The sequence below is a fragment of the Oryctolagus cuniculus genome, chromosome 4, assembly GCF_051225735.1.
Source record: "Oryctolagus cuniculus isolate XC-2025 breed Fujian yellow rabbit chromosome 4, ASM5122573v1, whole genome shotgun sequence".
Lineage (NCBI taxonomy): Eukaryota > Metazoa > Chordata > Mammalia > Lagomorpha > Leporidae > Oryctolagus > Oryctolagus cuniculus.
The window spans coordinates 76,235,648-76,247,864 of NC_142870.1; the positions used below are offsets into that span (position 1 = coordinate 76,235,648).

Below are 12,217 nucleotides of genomic sequence, written 5' to 3' on the forward strand. Positions count from 1 at the left end.
CTTGGCCACCTTTTGATGCCTTCCCAGGGAGCTGAATCAGAAGTGGAGTGGCCAGGGGCTCAACCTACTATGCTACAATGCTGGCCCAGGCCACAGATTCTTTTAAGAGGATGAATGTCAACATTGCCTTCCAATACCTGACTTTATTTATTTAATTTGTCTGAATCTGTCCTTATTTGGCAATAACAACAACAACAAAATAGCAGTTTCCTTTCCCTGACTGCCTACTAAGTGACAAGGCAAAGTGCTAAGCACTTCAAACAGTTTGCATCTCTTCTCATAACTCTATGCAACTGGTATTTACTATTTCTGTTTTATGGATAAAGAAACTGAAGCTGAGAGAAACAGAGGATATGTATATTTTAAGGTCTCTGCAAAGAATGTAACTCACACTGCCAAATTCTTATTTAAAATATATAAACTTGTATATATTTAAATACAGACAGTTGTTGATGTCATACAGTCAATCACTTGGTCCAGACCAACATTTCCTGAAATAGGTTTGTGACATACTTTGTGGCCTTCAGCACTTCGGCTCAATAGGAAACTATTTTCCTTTAACTATGAATACTATTGTGTTATGCCTTTGGTTTACACTGATGGGCACTTAAAAAGTATACACTATTACATTTATTGTTATGTTGATGAGAATTTCATTTACTGAAACAAAATTTCCCTTAGTGCCAAATCTAAGACCATAAAGAAAAAATAACAGAGCCACAAACATTATGTCTTTAAGCCACCAGCACACTTTTATCTAATGAACAGTGGAATTTTTTTCAAACAAGTTATTTGAAAGGCTGAGTGACAGAGAGAGAATGAAACATAGATACATACAGACAGATGACAGGTCTCTCATCTGCTGGTTCACTCCCTAAATTCCTACAACAGCTGGCTCTAAGCTAGATGAAAACAGCAAGTTGAGAGTGGATTCAAGTCTTCTATGTGGGTGGCAGGGATCTAACATCTTGAGTCATTCCCACTACTTCCCAGGGTGTGCTTTAGGAGGGAATTGGAATCAGGAATGGAGCTGGGACTTGAATCCAGGCATTGCAATATGGGATGTAGGCATCCCAAGCAGCCTTTTAACTGCTATGATAAATGCCTGCTCCAACAATGGGCAAAGTTAAGATTATTTCTTTATTTAGCCACTAGGAACCTCAGAGTATTACAGAAAATCTTTGGTACTCAAAGCATGAACTTTTGTAAACTCATTTTAGTTCTGAACTCAATTACCATCCCTTAACTTCCTCATGCCCTGTTAATTTTGGAATAAACTCTCAGAGTAAAACTCCAATGTTTCCATGTTTATGCTGAAATCTGATTTTTAACTGGTATAACAACACATACAGCAATGTAAAACTTCTGTGAATGCTATAACCTATATCAAAGCAACATAAAATCAAGTTATACCAGGCTTGTACCAGGAAGACAATGTGCCTAGAAACCTGGGTTGCAATCACTTATGAGTTTGGCAACTCATATTAAGGAAACTATTTTAAATTACCCAGACTCACCAATCTTAATTCTTATGTGCATATGTAGTCTTTCAACAAGTAGGGTGTAGGTTCAGAGTTAGGACTTATTTTGTGTTGTAAACAACTGAATTAACCTAACCTGGACCAGTAATATATTAAGTTAATCAGTAGCTCATTTAAGCAGTTGTGTCTTCTTTCTAAATAAATCATAGCTATTTTCTTTTTTTAAGAACCTGTATCTTCACATTTAAAAAATTTAAAGAACATTTCAGCACATATTTGATTCTTACAACATGACTTTAGATTAGTAATACCACACCATTTTACAGATAGAGAAAATGAGTAAGATACTAACAAAGGCAGCTTGTGCTGATGGACTTGGAACCAGAAAAAAGACCTTTATTTCTAGCCTTTCCTGGAGGAAGGCAGGACATGGACTAGAATGACATGTTTTTAATCTTTATTAGAAGATTAACATTGGATAGAAACAAAAACTTTGTTTCAGATAAGAGATGAAATTTGACCTTTACTGTTGAGTGCGAAGAATTGTTCATTAAAGAGTCCATCTCCTGCAGCATAAACACCCTAAGTAAAAATGGGTCTGATCCATTTCAGTTCAATATGACATATGATATATATGATATATTGTCATTTAAATTTTGGTGGGAGAAAATAAAGGTACCAAATTCTAAACCCTTAACTGTGCTACCTATTATGTTTTCTAACTTGTTTATTTTAAAGAGCATCTAGTCACTCTTTGGAGAACTGCAGTTCACTCTAAGACTGCTTATTTTCAGAATATCTGCAATGACAGTGAGTCTCCATGAATTAGTCCTCCACACCAGCTGGCTAGGGACCAGAAGCACAACCTAGCTCCAACCTGGGAGTTCCTCTAAGAGAAAAATATATATATGTTATTTTAATAGATGAGAGTCTCGTCACATTCTGATCTAATTCTCAGTTAAATGTATTCATGTTTCAGTTTTTAGTCTTTTCTAATTATTAAAAATTATACTAATATGTTTCATAATTCTTAAAAAATTTCTCTCTCTAGTATAACAATTTATATTCAGGGAGGTAGAACTCAAATGAATTATATTCAGTAATTCTGTAAAGACTGTTTTCTACTGTAAGCATCTCACTGATATATATTATTAACTTATGTGGAAAGCATGACTTTTAAAATAACTAAGGTAATAAGATATTTATATATCTTCTATATCAAGTATTAATGGGTGACTCTGTTTTATTCTTTTTGGAAAGAAATTTTCATTTTATTCACATTTACTCATTTGCCTGTGCCATGTTTTTGGAACTTAAAAGGAATTAAATGTTCACAAATCACATGAAATAAAATGAAGGTAACCATTTTTTTTTTAAACATTAGAGATTTAAGTGTCCTCACCTGAGGCTGCTGTGGCATTTGTAGGGGTTGAAGCAGCTGCTTGAATCCTAGCATGAGGAGGAATAAGGATGGTAGCCAAAGGTGGATTACTTGACAGTTCTAGAGAAGCAAGACATAAATGTTACTACAGCCCATTCTTAACTTGTTGGTAATAATAAACATAAGATACTATATTAAAATACCAGTTTCACAGAAAAAGAAGATATCATAAACCTACATCTGAAACTAAATCAATAATCTAGTTAATCAACTCAGAGAAAACTCACAGAAACATTGTAGTACATAATTAAAGCACCACATGCTAATGTTAAGAACTAAAGATATCTTGGGAAATAGCAGTGAACAAAAAGTTTGAGAGTCAGCTTATTAGTAAGATATGTTTTGCTCTTTCACTGACTTACATATACTAGGTTCCCCCACCATCCTCTGGCAGTATTTGGCTACAGGATTTGAGGGTGATCTTGTCACAGCAAAGAGAGTAAGAGTTTGGTCTGTGTGTATCTATATGTGTAAGTATGTAAAACTGAATGTATAACCTACCCAACTGTTTAAGATCTATCTAAATACTCTGGAAATAGGATGTAAGAAACATCTGTTTAAAGTTTCACTGCTTTTGGGCCGGCGCCGTGGCTCACTTGGTTAATCCTCCGCCTGCGGCGCCAGCATCCCATATGGGCGCCGGGTTCTAGTCCCGGTTGCTCCTCTTCCAGTCCAGCTTTCTGCTGTGGCCCGGGAGGGCAGTGGAGGATGGCCCAAGTGCTTGGGCCCCTGCACCCGCATGGGAGACCAGGAAGAAGCACCTGGCTCCTAGCTTCGGATTGGTGCAGCGCTGGTTGTAGCGGCCATTTGGAGAGTGAACCAACGGAAGGAAGACCTTTCTCTCTGTCTCTCTCACTGTCTGTAACTCTGTCAAATAAAAAAAAAAAGTTTTACTGCTTTTATTTAAAAAATGAGAATGTCTTTAATCTTTTTTTAAATATTTATTTATTTATTTAACAGACGGAACCCACTAGCTCTTGCTGCAACAGCCGGAGCTGGGCTGGTCTGAGGCCAGGAGTCAGGAGCCTCCTTCAGGTACTTGAGCCATCCTCTGCTGTTTTCCCAGACACCTTAGCAGACAGCTGGATTGGAAGTAGAGCAGCTGGGACTTGAACTGGCAGCCATATGGAATGCTGGCACTGCAAGCAGTGGCTTTACCTGCTAAGCTACAGTGCTGGCCCCTATTCAAGTCCTTTTTAAAAACTCAGTTAAACTGTCACTTATTGAAAGTTTGATATAGGCTTTTTACCAATTGTGAGAAAAAAGTTGTATCTGTCAACTGAATACAGACTGGCTTTTTTTTTTTTTTTCCCTTCCCAGAATCAAGTTATGTATAGCAGTTTTAAGAAATTATCTTAAGACAATATTAGACCTAATAATATCCATACATAATAAGTTGTGGTGGTGAGCTTGTTTATATAAGCGTGTGGTGCTAGTGCTAGGTTATGTGACCTCTCAGTTTGCTTGAGATAACCCTAGTTCAAATCTGTCATTCCAGCATTTAACCCGTGAGAACTCATGCTGACTCTAATGTGTCATGGTTTGAAGAAATAATTGTATGACCATACTAATCAGAGGAAGACATTATCCTCTTAACTACAGATACATTTTGATAATTCAAAGGTATGTCACAAAATAAGGTAAAATAAGATAAAATTCACATAACATAAAACTAGTCATTTTAAAATGTACAATTCAGTGGCATTTAGTACATTCAAAATATTGTACACCCATCACCTCTATCTAGTTCCAAAACATTTTTATCACCCTAGAGGATGTCCCAAATCCATTAAGCAGTCACTTCCAAGTAATTCCTTCTTATAAGCCCTGGCAAGAGCAATAAGTATTTTAGTTCACCTCTATTCTTTTAATTAAAAAACATTATTTTTATTTAAAAGGTGCACGCAAGTGCATGCAAGAGAGAGGCAGAGACAGAGATATGGAGAGATACCTTCTGTCAGCTAGCTGACTCCCAAAATACCTGCAATAGCCAGGGCTGGCTCACACTGAAGCTATTCAGGTGTCATATGTGAGTGGCAGGGACCCATGTACTCAAGCTGTCACTGGCTACCACCCATGGTGTGCATTAGCATGAATCTGGGAATCAGAATTGGAGCCAGGATTCAAAGGTACGCAATCTGAAATGGGATGGTGGTACCCCAAATGGCATTTTAACTGCTGCACCATTAATGCAACTGGCTGCCACTAATGTAGTTTTAAAAATTAAAAAAAAATTTTTTTTACATAAACATTGATTCATTCAACTTGATACCTAAGTATCTAAATCCTATACTAAATTAGATAACTACTGATAACAGATCTGGTAAGGAAAAACAATAAACTTCTGCCAAGATTTATGAAAGATGAACACGAAGAAAAGCTTAAAAGTAATAGTAGAGGCTGGCGCCGCAGCTCAATAGGCTGATCCTCTGCATGCAGCACCGGCACACCAAGTTCTAATCCCGGTCGGGATGCCAGATTCTGTCCCGGTTGACCCTCTTCCTGTCCAGCTCTCTGCTGTGGCCCGGGAATGCAGTGGAGGATGGCCCAAGTGCTTGGGCCCTGCACCCACATGGGAGACCAGGAGAAAGCACCTGGCCCCTGGCTTCGGATCAGCGCGGTGCGCTGGCCACAGTGGCCATTGTGGGGTGAACCAACGGAAAAGGAAGACCTTTCTCTCTGTCTCTCTCACTGTCCACTTTGCCTGTCAAAAACAAAACAAAACAAAAAACAAAGTAATAGTAGACTATTCATTATTGTTTCTCTTTAAAGGATAAAATCATCCAGCTCATCAAGTAACAGTCTTTCCTAAGAAGACAATTGGAAATTCACCACTAATTATCAGGTTCTAAGAGAAGCTGTTTTCTCACAATCAGATTTAGTGGCTGTTTTGGTTCTCAATGAGGAACAGGAAGATCTTCTGCCAAGTTTTGTGTAAATTAGTCCAATTTTAACTCACAATTTTATACCTAGGAAAGCAAGAGAATTCTTTGTAGTTCCATGGTTGTTTCTAGGAATACATAGAGCATTAGTGCAGTATGTTGTGCTCTTCATTAACCTAAAAGGAATTCATTTTTACTATCCCAATTAAAATTAAAAGCTCCTAAAATAGAAAGCCTTCTTAAAAATTCATGTGCCGTCCGGCGCTGTGGCTCACTTGGCTAATCCTCCACCTGCAGCGCCGGCACCCCGGGTTCTAGTCCCGGTTGGGACGCCGGATTCTGTCCCAGTTGTGCCTCTTCCAGTCCAACTCTCTGCTGTGGCCCGGGAAGGCAGTGGAGGATGGCCCAAGAGCTTGGGCCCTGCACCAGCATGGGAGACCAGGAGGAGGCACCTGGCTCCTGGCTTCGATCGGCGCAGCATGCCAGCCGTAGCGGCCATTTGAGGGGGTGAACCAATGGAAGGAAGACCTTTCTCTTTGTCTCTCTCTCTAACTCTGCTTGTCAAAAAAAAAAAAAAAAAAAAATCCATGTGCCAATTTATACATCCACCCACATACCTATCCAACTAACAGTATAGCATTAAAGAGTGTGTTAGGGGGCCGGCGCCGCGGCTCACTAGGCTAATCCTCCGCCTGGCGGCACCGGCACACCGGGTTCTATTCCCGATCAGGGCACCGGATTCTGCCCTGGTTGCCCCTCTTCCAGGCCAGCTCTCTGCTGTGGCCAGGGAGTTCAGTGGAGGATGGCCCAAGTGCTTGGGCCCTGCACCCCATGGGAGACCAGGATAAGTACCTGGCTCCTGCCATCGGATCAGCGTTGTGTGCTGGCCGCAGTGCGCCGGCCGTGGCGGCCATTGGAGGGTGAACCAACGGCAAAGGAAGACCTTTCTCTCTGTCTCTCTCTCTCACTGTCCACTCTGCCTGTCAAAAAAATAAAAAAAATAAAAAAAAATAAAAAAAAATAAAAAAAAAAAGAGTGTGTTAGATTCCAGGACAGGGAGATAAAAAGATAACTGTCCTTGTCTGATCAACAGAAATAGCAATGAACAACTGAATCAACAAGCTGGCAAGAAAGGTGTTCATCCTTAGTATAGAGATACACACTGAAACTGCTCTCTGGTCATATGCCCAACATCTAAAACAAAACTTGAAAAAAGAAAAGGCTACAGAGATTTTAATATAAGCTCCTGTTAATATAATCTTTAAAATAAACTGGGTATCAGTAGTCTGTGGTTGCTCTCTACAGCCCATGTTGCTCATTTTCTCCTATTCATTTCCACTCTTAGCAGATCAACCATACTTCTGTTCAGCTACACATCTAGTTGAGAGCCCTGAAAGTTTTGTGTCCTAGTCTGGATAAAGGTATATGTATGTGTACACACAGACATACATGCATATACAGGTGCAGGGCTTGGAAAAAAGGAAAGCAAATCCTCCTTTTCCTTAGGTAGTAGATTGTCATTCTGGCCTTGGATGGGGTAAGGAGTAGCTAACGCAGGGAAAGGAAAAAGTGAACAAAATTAGACAGCAAGAAAAGGAGTTCTGAGATCCTGGAGCTTTGCCACACCTAAAAACATAATGGCAGGGGTAGCTTGTGAACTTTTTAAGTGTCAAACGCTCTAAAAGTTAAGAATTCTAAAATGGACAATTACTCCTAATTAGACATTGCTCCAACCTCTATACCCTATTTTCCTTCTTCTTTTCTTTAATTATGGACATTCCTTAAGATCCAATCCTTCTACCTGTTTACTGTTCTGTACTTCAAGAACGGTCAGTATAGTTTTTGTTGACTGTTAACTGTTGTAGTTAAAGAATGCAAAAATGGTAGCATTTTGTACAACAGAAAAATCTAAAAAAGCAGTACTACTTGTCACAATCAGGGAGAATGTATGTATGCTTGAGGCCAACAAGGAATGTATTAGGGATTAAATTTTTTTTTTTAAAGATTTATTTATTTATTTGAAAGTCAGTTACACAGAGGAAGAGAGGGAGGAAGGGGGTGGGGAGAGGGAAAAAGATTTTTCATCCACTGGTTCATTCCCCAAATGGCTACAATGACTGGGGCTGGGCCAAGCTGAAGCCAGGAGCCAGGAGACCTCCCACAGGGGTGCAGAGGCCCAAGCACTAGACCCATCTTCTGCTGCTTTTCCAGGTACATTACCAGGGAACTGGATTGGAAGTGGAGCAGCTGGGTCTCAAACTGGTGCCCAAATGGGATGCTGGTGTTGCAGGAGGTGACTTCACCCACTACACCACAACACCAGCCCCAGGGATTAAAATTGAAAAGCTAGTATTGGCCGGCACCATGGCTCACTTGGCTAATCCTCTGCCTGCAGAGCCGGCACCCCAGGTTCTAGTCCTGGTTGGGGCACCTGTTACTAGTCCCGGTTGCTCCTCTTCCAGTCCAGCTTTCTGCTATGGCCCGGGAGGGCAGTGGAGGATGGCCCAAGTGCTTGGGTCCCTGCACCCACATGGGAGACCAGGAGGAAGCACTGGGCTCCTGGCATCAGACCGGCGCAGCGCCGGCCGTGGCAGCCATTTGGGGAGTGAACCAACAGAAGGAAGACCTTTCTCTCTGTCTCTCTCTCACTGTCTAAAACTCTCTCTTTGTCTCTCTCTCTCTCACTGTCTAACTCTGCCTGTCAACAAATTAAAAAAAAAAAAAAAGAAAAGCTAGTATTTATTTACTAAATATGTATGTTAAGTTTAAGAATAAGGAGACAACTAAGGGAATAAAACGGTCTATAATATTGAAGTGGGGGCTAGTTTTAAAGAAACTAAAATATAGGAACAATTAGACAAAGATTGTGTTACCTCAAAGATATGGTTCAAAACAAAATGGCAAAAAAAAAAAAAAAAAAAGGTAGAACATCCATTGTGGTGCTGTGGGTTAAGCCATTGTTTGTGATACCTATATCTCATACTGGAATGTTGGTTCAAGTCTATTTTTGATCCAGGTTCTGGCTAATGAATCCTGAGAAGCAGCAGATGATGGCCAAAATACTTAGGTCCCTACCACCCATCTGGGAGACCCAGATGGAGTTCTTGGCTCCTGGATTCAGCCAGGCCCAGCCAATCTTGGATGTTGTGGGCTTTTGGGGAGTGAACCAGCAGATAGATTTTTTTCTCTGTCACTCTTTAAGTAAATGAAAATAAATATTTAAAAACAAAAAGAAAGCCAAACAGTAGTTTATTATGGAAAACAACCTATGTTTTGATAGTGTATCAATCATTTGTCCTTAACCAAACATTTTAATTCACAATTTAAGCAAAAGTAAAATGATGTTTATTTTTTAGAAATTATTTTTCTGTAAGGCAGAGAGACAAAACAAAACAAACAAACAAACAAACAAAAAAACACAGTGAGAGACAGAGGGAAATCTTCCATCCCCTGGTTCTGTCTCTAAATGTCCACGACAGCCGATGGTGGGCTAGACTGAAGAGTTCTGAGAGCCTGGAACTCAATCCAGACATCTCATGTAGGTGACCAAGTATTTGAGCTACTATCTGCTGTCTCCTAAAGTGCACATTAGTAGGAAACTAGAATCAAGAGCAGAGCCAAGACTCAAACCTAGATATAAGAGTGTGTGATGTGGGTGATCCAAGAAATCTTTTTTTTTTTTTTTTTTAAAGATTTATTTATTTTACTTGAAAGTCAGAGCTACACAGAGAGATAAGGAGAGGCAGAGAGAGAGGTCTTCTATCTGCTGGTTCACTCCCAATTGGCCACAATGGCTGGAGCTGTGCCGATCCAAAGCTAGGAGCCAGGAGCTTCCTCCGGGTCTCCCATGCAGTGCAGGGGCCCAAGGGGTTGGGCCATCCTACACTGCTTTCCCAGGCCATAGCAGAGAGCTGGATAGAAAATGGAGAAACTGGGACTTGAACCGACACCCATACAGGATGCCGGCACTACAGGCAGCTGCTTTACCCACTATATCAAGCGCCAGCCCCCCAAGAAATGCCTTAACCACTGTGCGAAATGCCCACACCAACTTTTCTTTTTAAATGGGAAAATAAAATCTAAATTTAGTTGGCAAAACATCAACTTTCTCTTAATCTAAAATTTCTATTCATCCACATGTAAGGTGCTCAAATTCATTGCTACGAAAGAGCAGATAAGCAGCTTCCTAGTTTTCTGCTGGGGGAAGTGGTGGTAGTGGTAATCTGCTTATTTATTCAACCTGTTGTGTGAAAGTTGAGAATAAATTTTAGATCAGTAGTCAATATGTGAACCAAGAGAAGAAATGAACCCCTCTTATAAATAGGCTTATTCTTATAACATAATAAAATATAAATCACCAAATAGAAGGAATCTGCCTTGAAGATCTCCAGGAAAGAGCCACTGAAATAGATTTTTTTCCACTTCTACAAGTAATTTGAGGTCTTCTTGTAAAAATCAGGGCTCTTATGTACACACAAAAATTACTAATAGTTGTCTATGTAGTTAAAATTGCTATTTCTTATTATTCATTAAAATGTTTAAATGACTTAACAATGGCGTACCCATTACATTTGTGTATTTATTTTCAACAGTAATTCAAATGTATGTATGGTGCTCCTTGGTCCCAAACATTATCAAATTTAAATGTTATTTACTCAAGTATTTTTTAGATGAAAGTACCATATCATAGCTGTTTTTCCCTATGTTAACAAATTCAGAGTGCCTAGAAAATCCCTGACCAAGTTTCCTACCACTGACTACATGTTCTATCCTTATTAAAAAAGTAAGCAAATACTATACTAACAAGAAAATCAGACAAAGAGTAAGCAAACTGCAAGGCTTACTCTCGCTGTTCTGGAGATACTGCTGTTTCTTGGGAGGAATTTTATGTTATTTCTCCCTACCCCAGGACTACTCTGCCTTAAAACTGCCCAACAGAAAGAACCATAATTTATGTCAGTCACTCCCCACAAAAAAGTTGTAATGTTTCAGTGTATTACATTTATAACACAAATGTATTTTAAAAGTCATCCAGGAAAATATTAGTATTTTAAAAGTTTTGATGATTACCCTGAAAATCTTAGAACATCATTCTTGATGAGTAAAATAAACAGAGCATTACTGGGTTCTTTCCTCTGATTAAACTATCCTTTGGAACATTTAGAAATAATCCTGCTAGTATTTTGAATTCTGGGAGAATCAGTTTAGGTTTTTCTGTATTTATCATGATTTTACATACCTGTACCCTATCATGGTCTACATTTTTTGCTTTATTTCTCACTGTTGCTTTATCTTTCTGGAATCAATTCATTTTTATCATCTTTTAGAGATAAAAGTATTCCTGAACATGCTTTAATTGTACAATGTCATTAATTAACTAATTAGTTAATTTGACATGTAGAATTAAGAGACAGTGAGAGAGAGAGAGAGAGAGAAAGGTCCTTCATCTGCTGGTTCACTCCCCAAATGGCTGTAACGGCCAGAGCTGGGCCGTTCTGAAGCCAGGAGCCAGGAGCTTCCTCCTTGTCTCCCACGCGGGTGCAGGGGCCCAAGTGCTTTGGCCATCTTCCACTGTTTTCCCAGGCCATACCAGAGAGCAAGATTGGAAGAGGAGTATCTGGGGCTAGAACTGGCACCCATATGGGATGCTGGCACTGCAAACAGAGAACTAACCTATTGTGCCACAGCACTGGCCCTCAATGTCATTATTTTAAATGAAAAAACTTAGGCAGAGATAGTGCGTTGGTCATGGGCTGTTTACAACTAGTTAGAGGGAATTAGACTTCAGGTTTGATTTACTCTTCCACATGCAATGCTGCCTTCATTACCACCTTGGTTATAAGTCATGACACCAGTATTCTGGTCTTCATGAAAGTATATCCACCCAAACTATACAGAGAACTTTCAGTTAAGACATTGGTTTTTGATTACTTGTTCTTATACAAGTCTACATTTTCCTCAGTAGTTGTCCAAAACAGAGTACACTAAATAATCTCAGGGAAAAATGATAAGAATTCAAACATAAAATTGACAAGTTAGAGCCTAAAATTTTGAACACAGGTCAACATTATTTGCCACTGGTATTGTAGTTTCCTGAACCAAATCTTCCTGACCCTTTTTAGTTTACCTATGAATTTTTAGTCTACATGTGAATTTTCTCATTCTCCTTTCAGAGGGTCTCCTTTGGTCTAATATTTACATGACTAGAATAGTATGGCCCAATTACCTAGAAATTTTACTCTTCTGGATTATTTATTAAAGAATAATCCTGCCATCAAATCATCTGTCAGGAGTTCCTATCCTATGTAATTTTTTTTTTTTTTTTGACAGGCAGAGTTAGTGAGAGAGACAGAGAGAAAGGGCTTCCCTCAGTTGGCTCAACCCTCAAATGGCCGCCACGGCTGGCGTGCTGC

At 39.5% G+C, this 12,217-nt stretch overlaps 1 protein-coding gene across 6 annotated transcripts in view; it reads right to left on the bottom strand.

Moving 5' to 3' along the window:
- The window catches only part of GSK3B (glycogen synthase kinase 3 beta), a 218,634-nt gene that overhangs the window by 22,162 nt on the left and 184,255 nt on the right, over positions 1–12,217 (bottom strand). For all 6 annotated transcript variants that reach the window (XM_002716661.6, XM_070072184.2, XM_002716660.6 and 3 more), the window contains one exon: positions 2,884–2,982. In XM_002716661.6, coding sequence (XP_002716707.1) covers positions 2,884–2,982 — 99 coding nt within the window. The remainder of the gene's footprint in view (positions 1–2,883; positions 2,983–12,217) is intronic.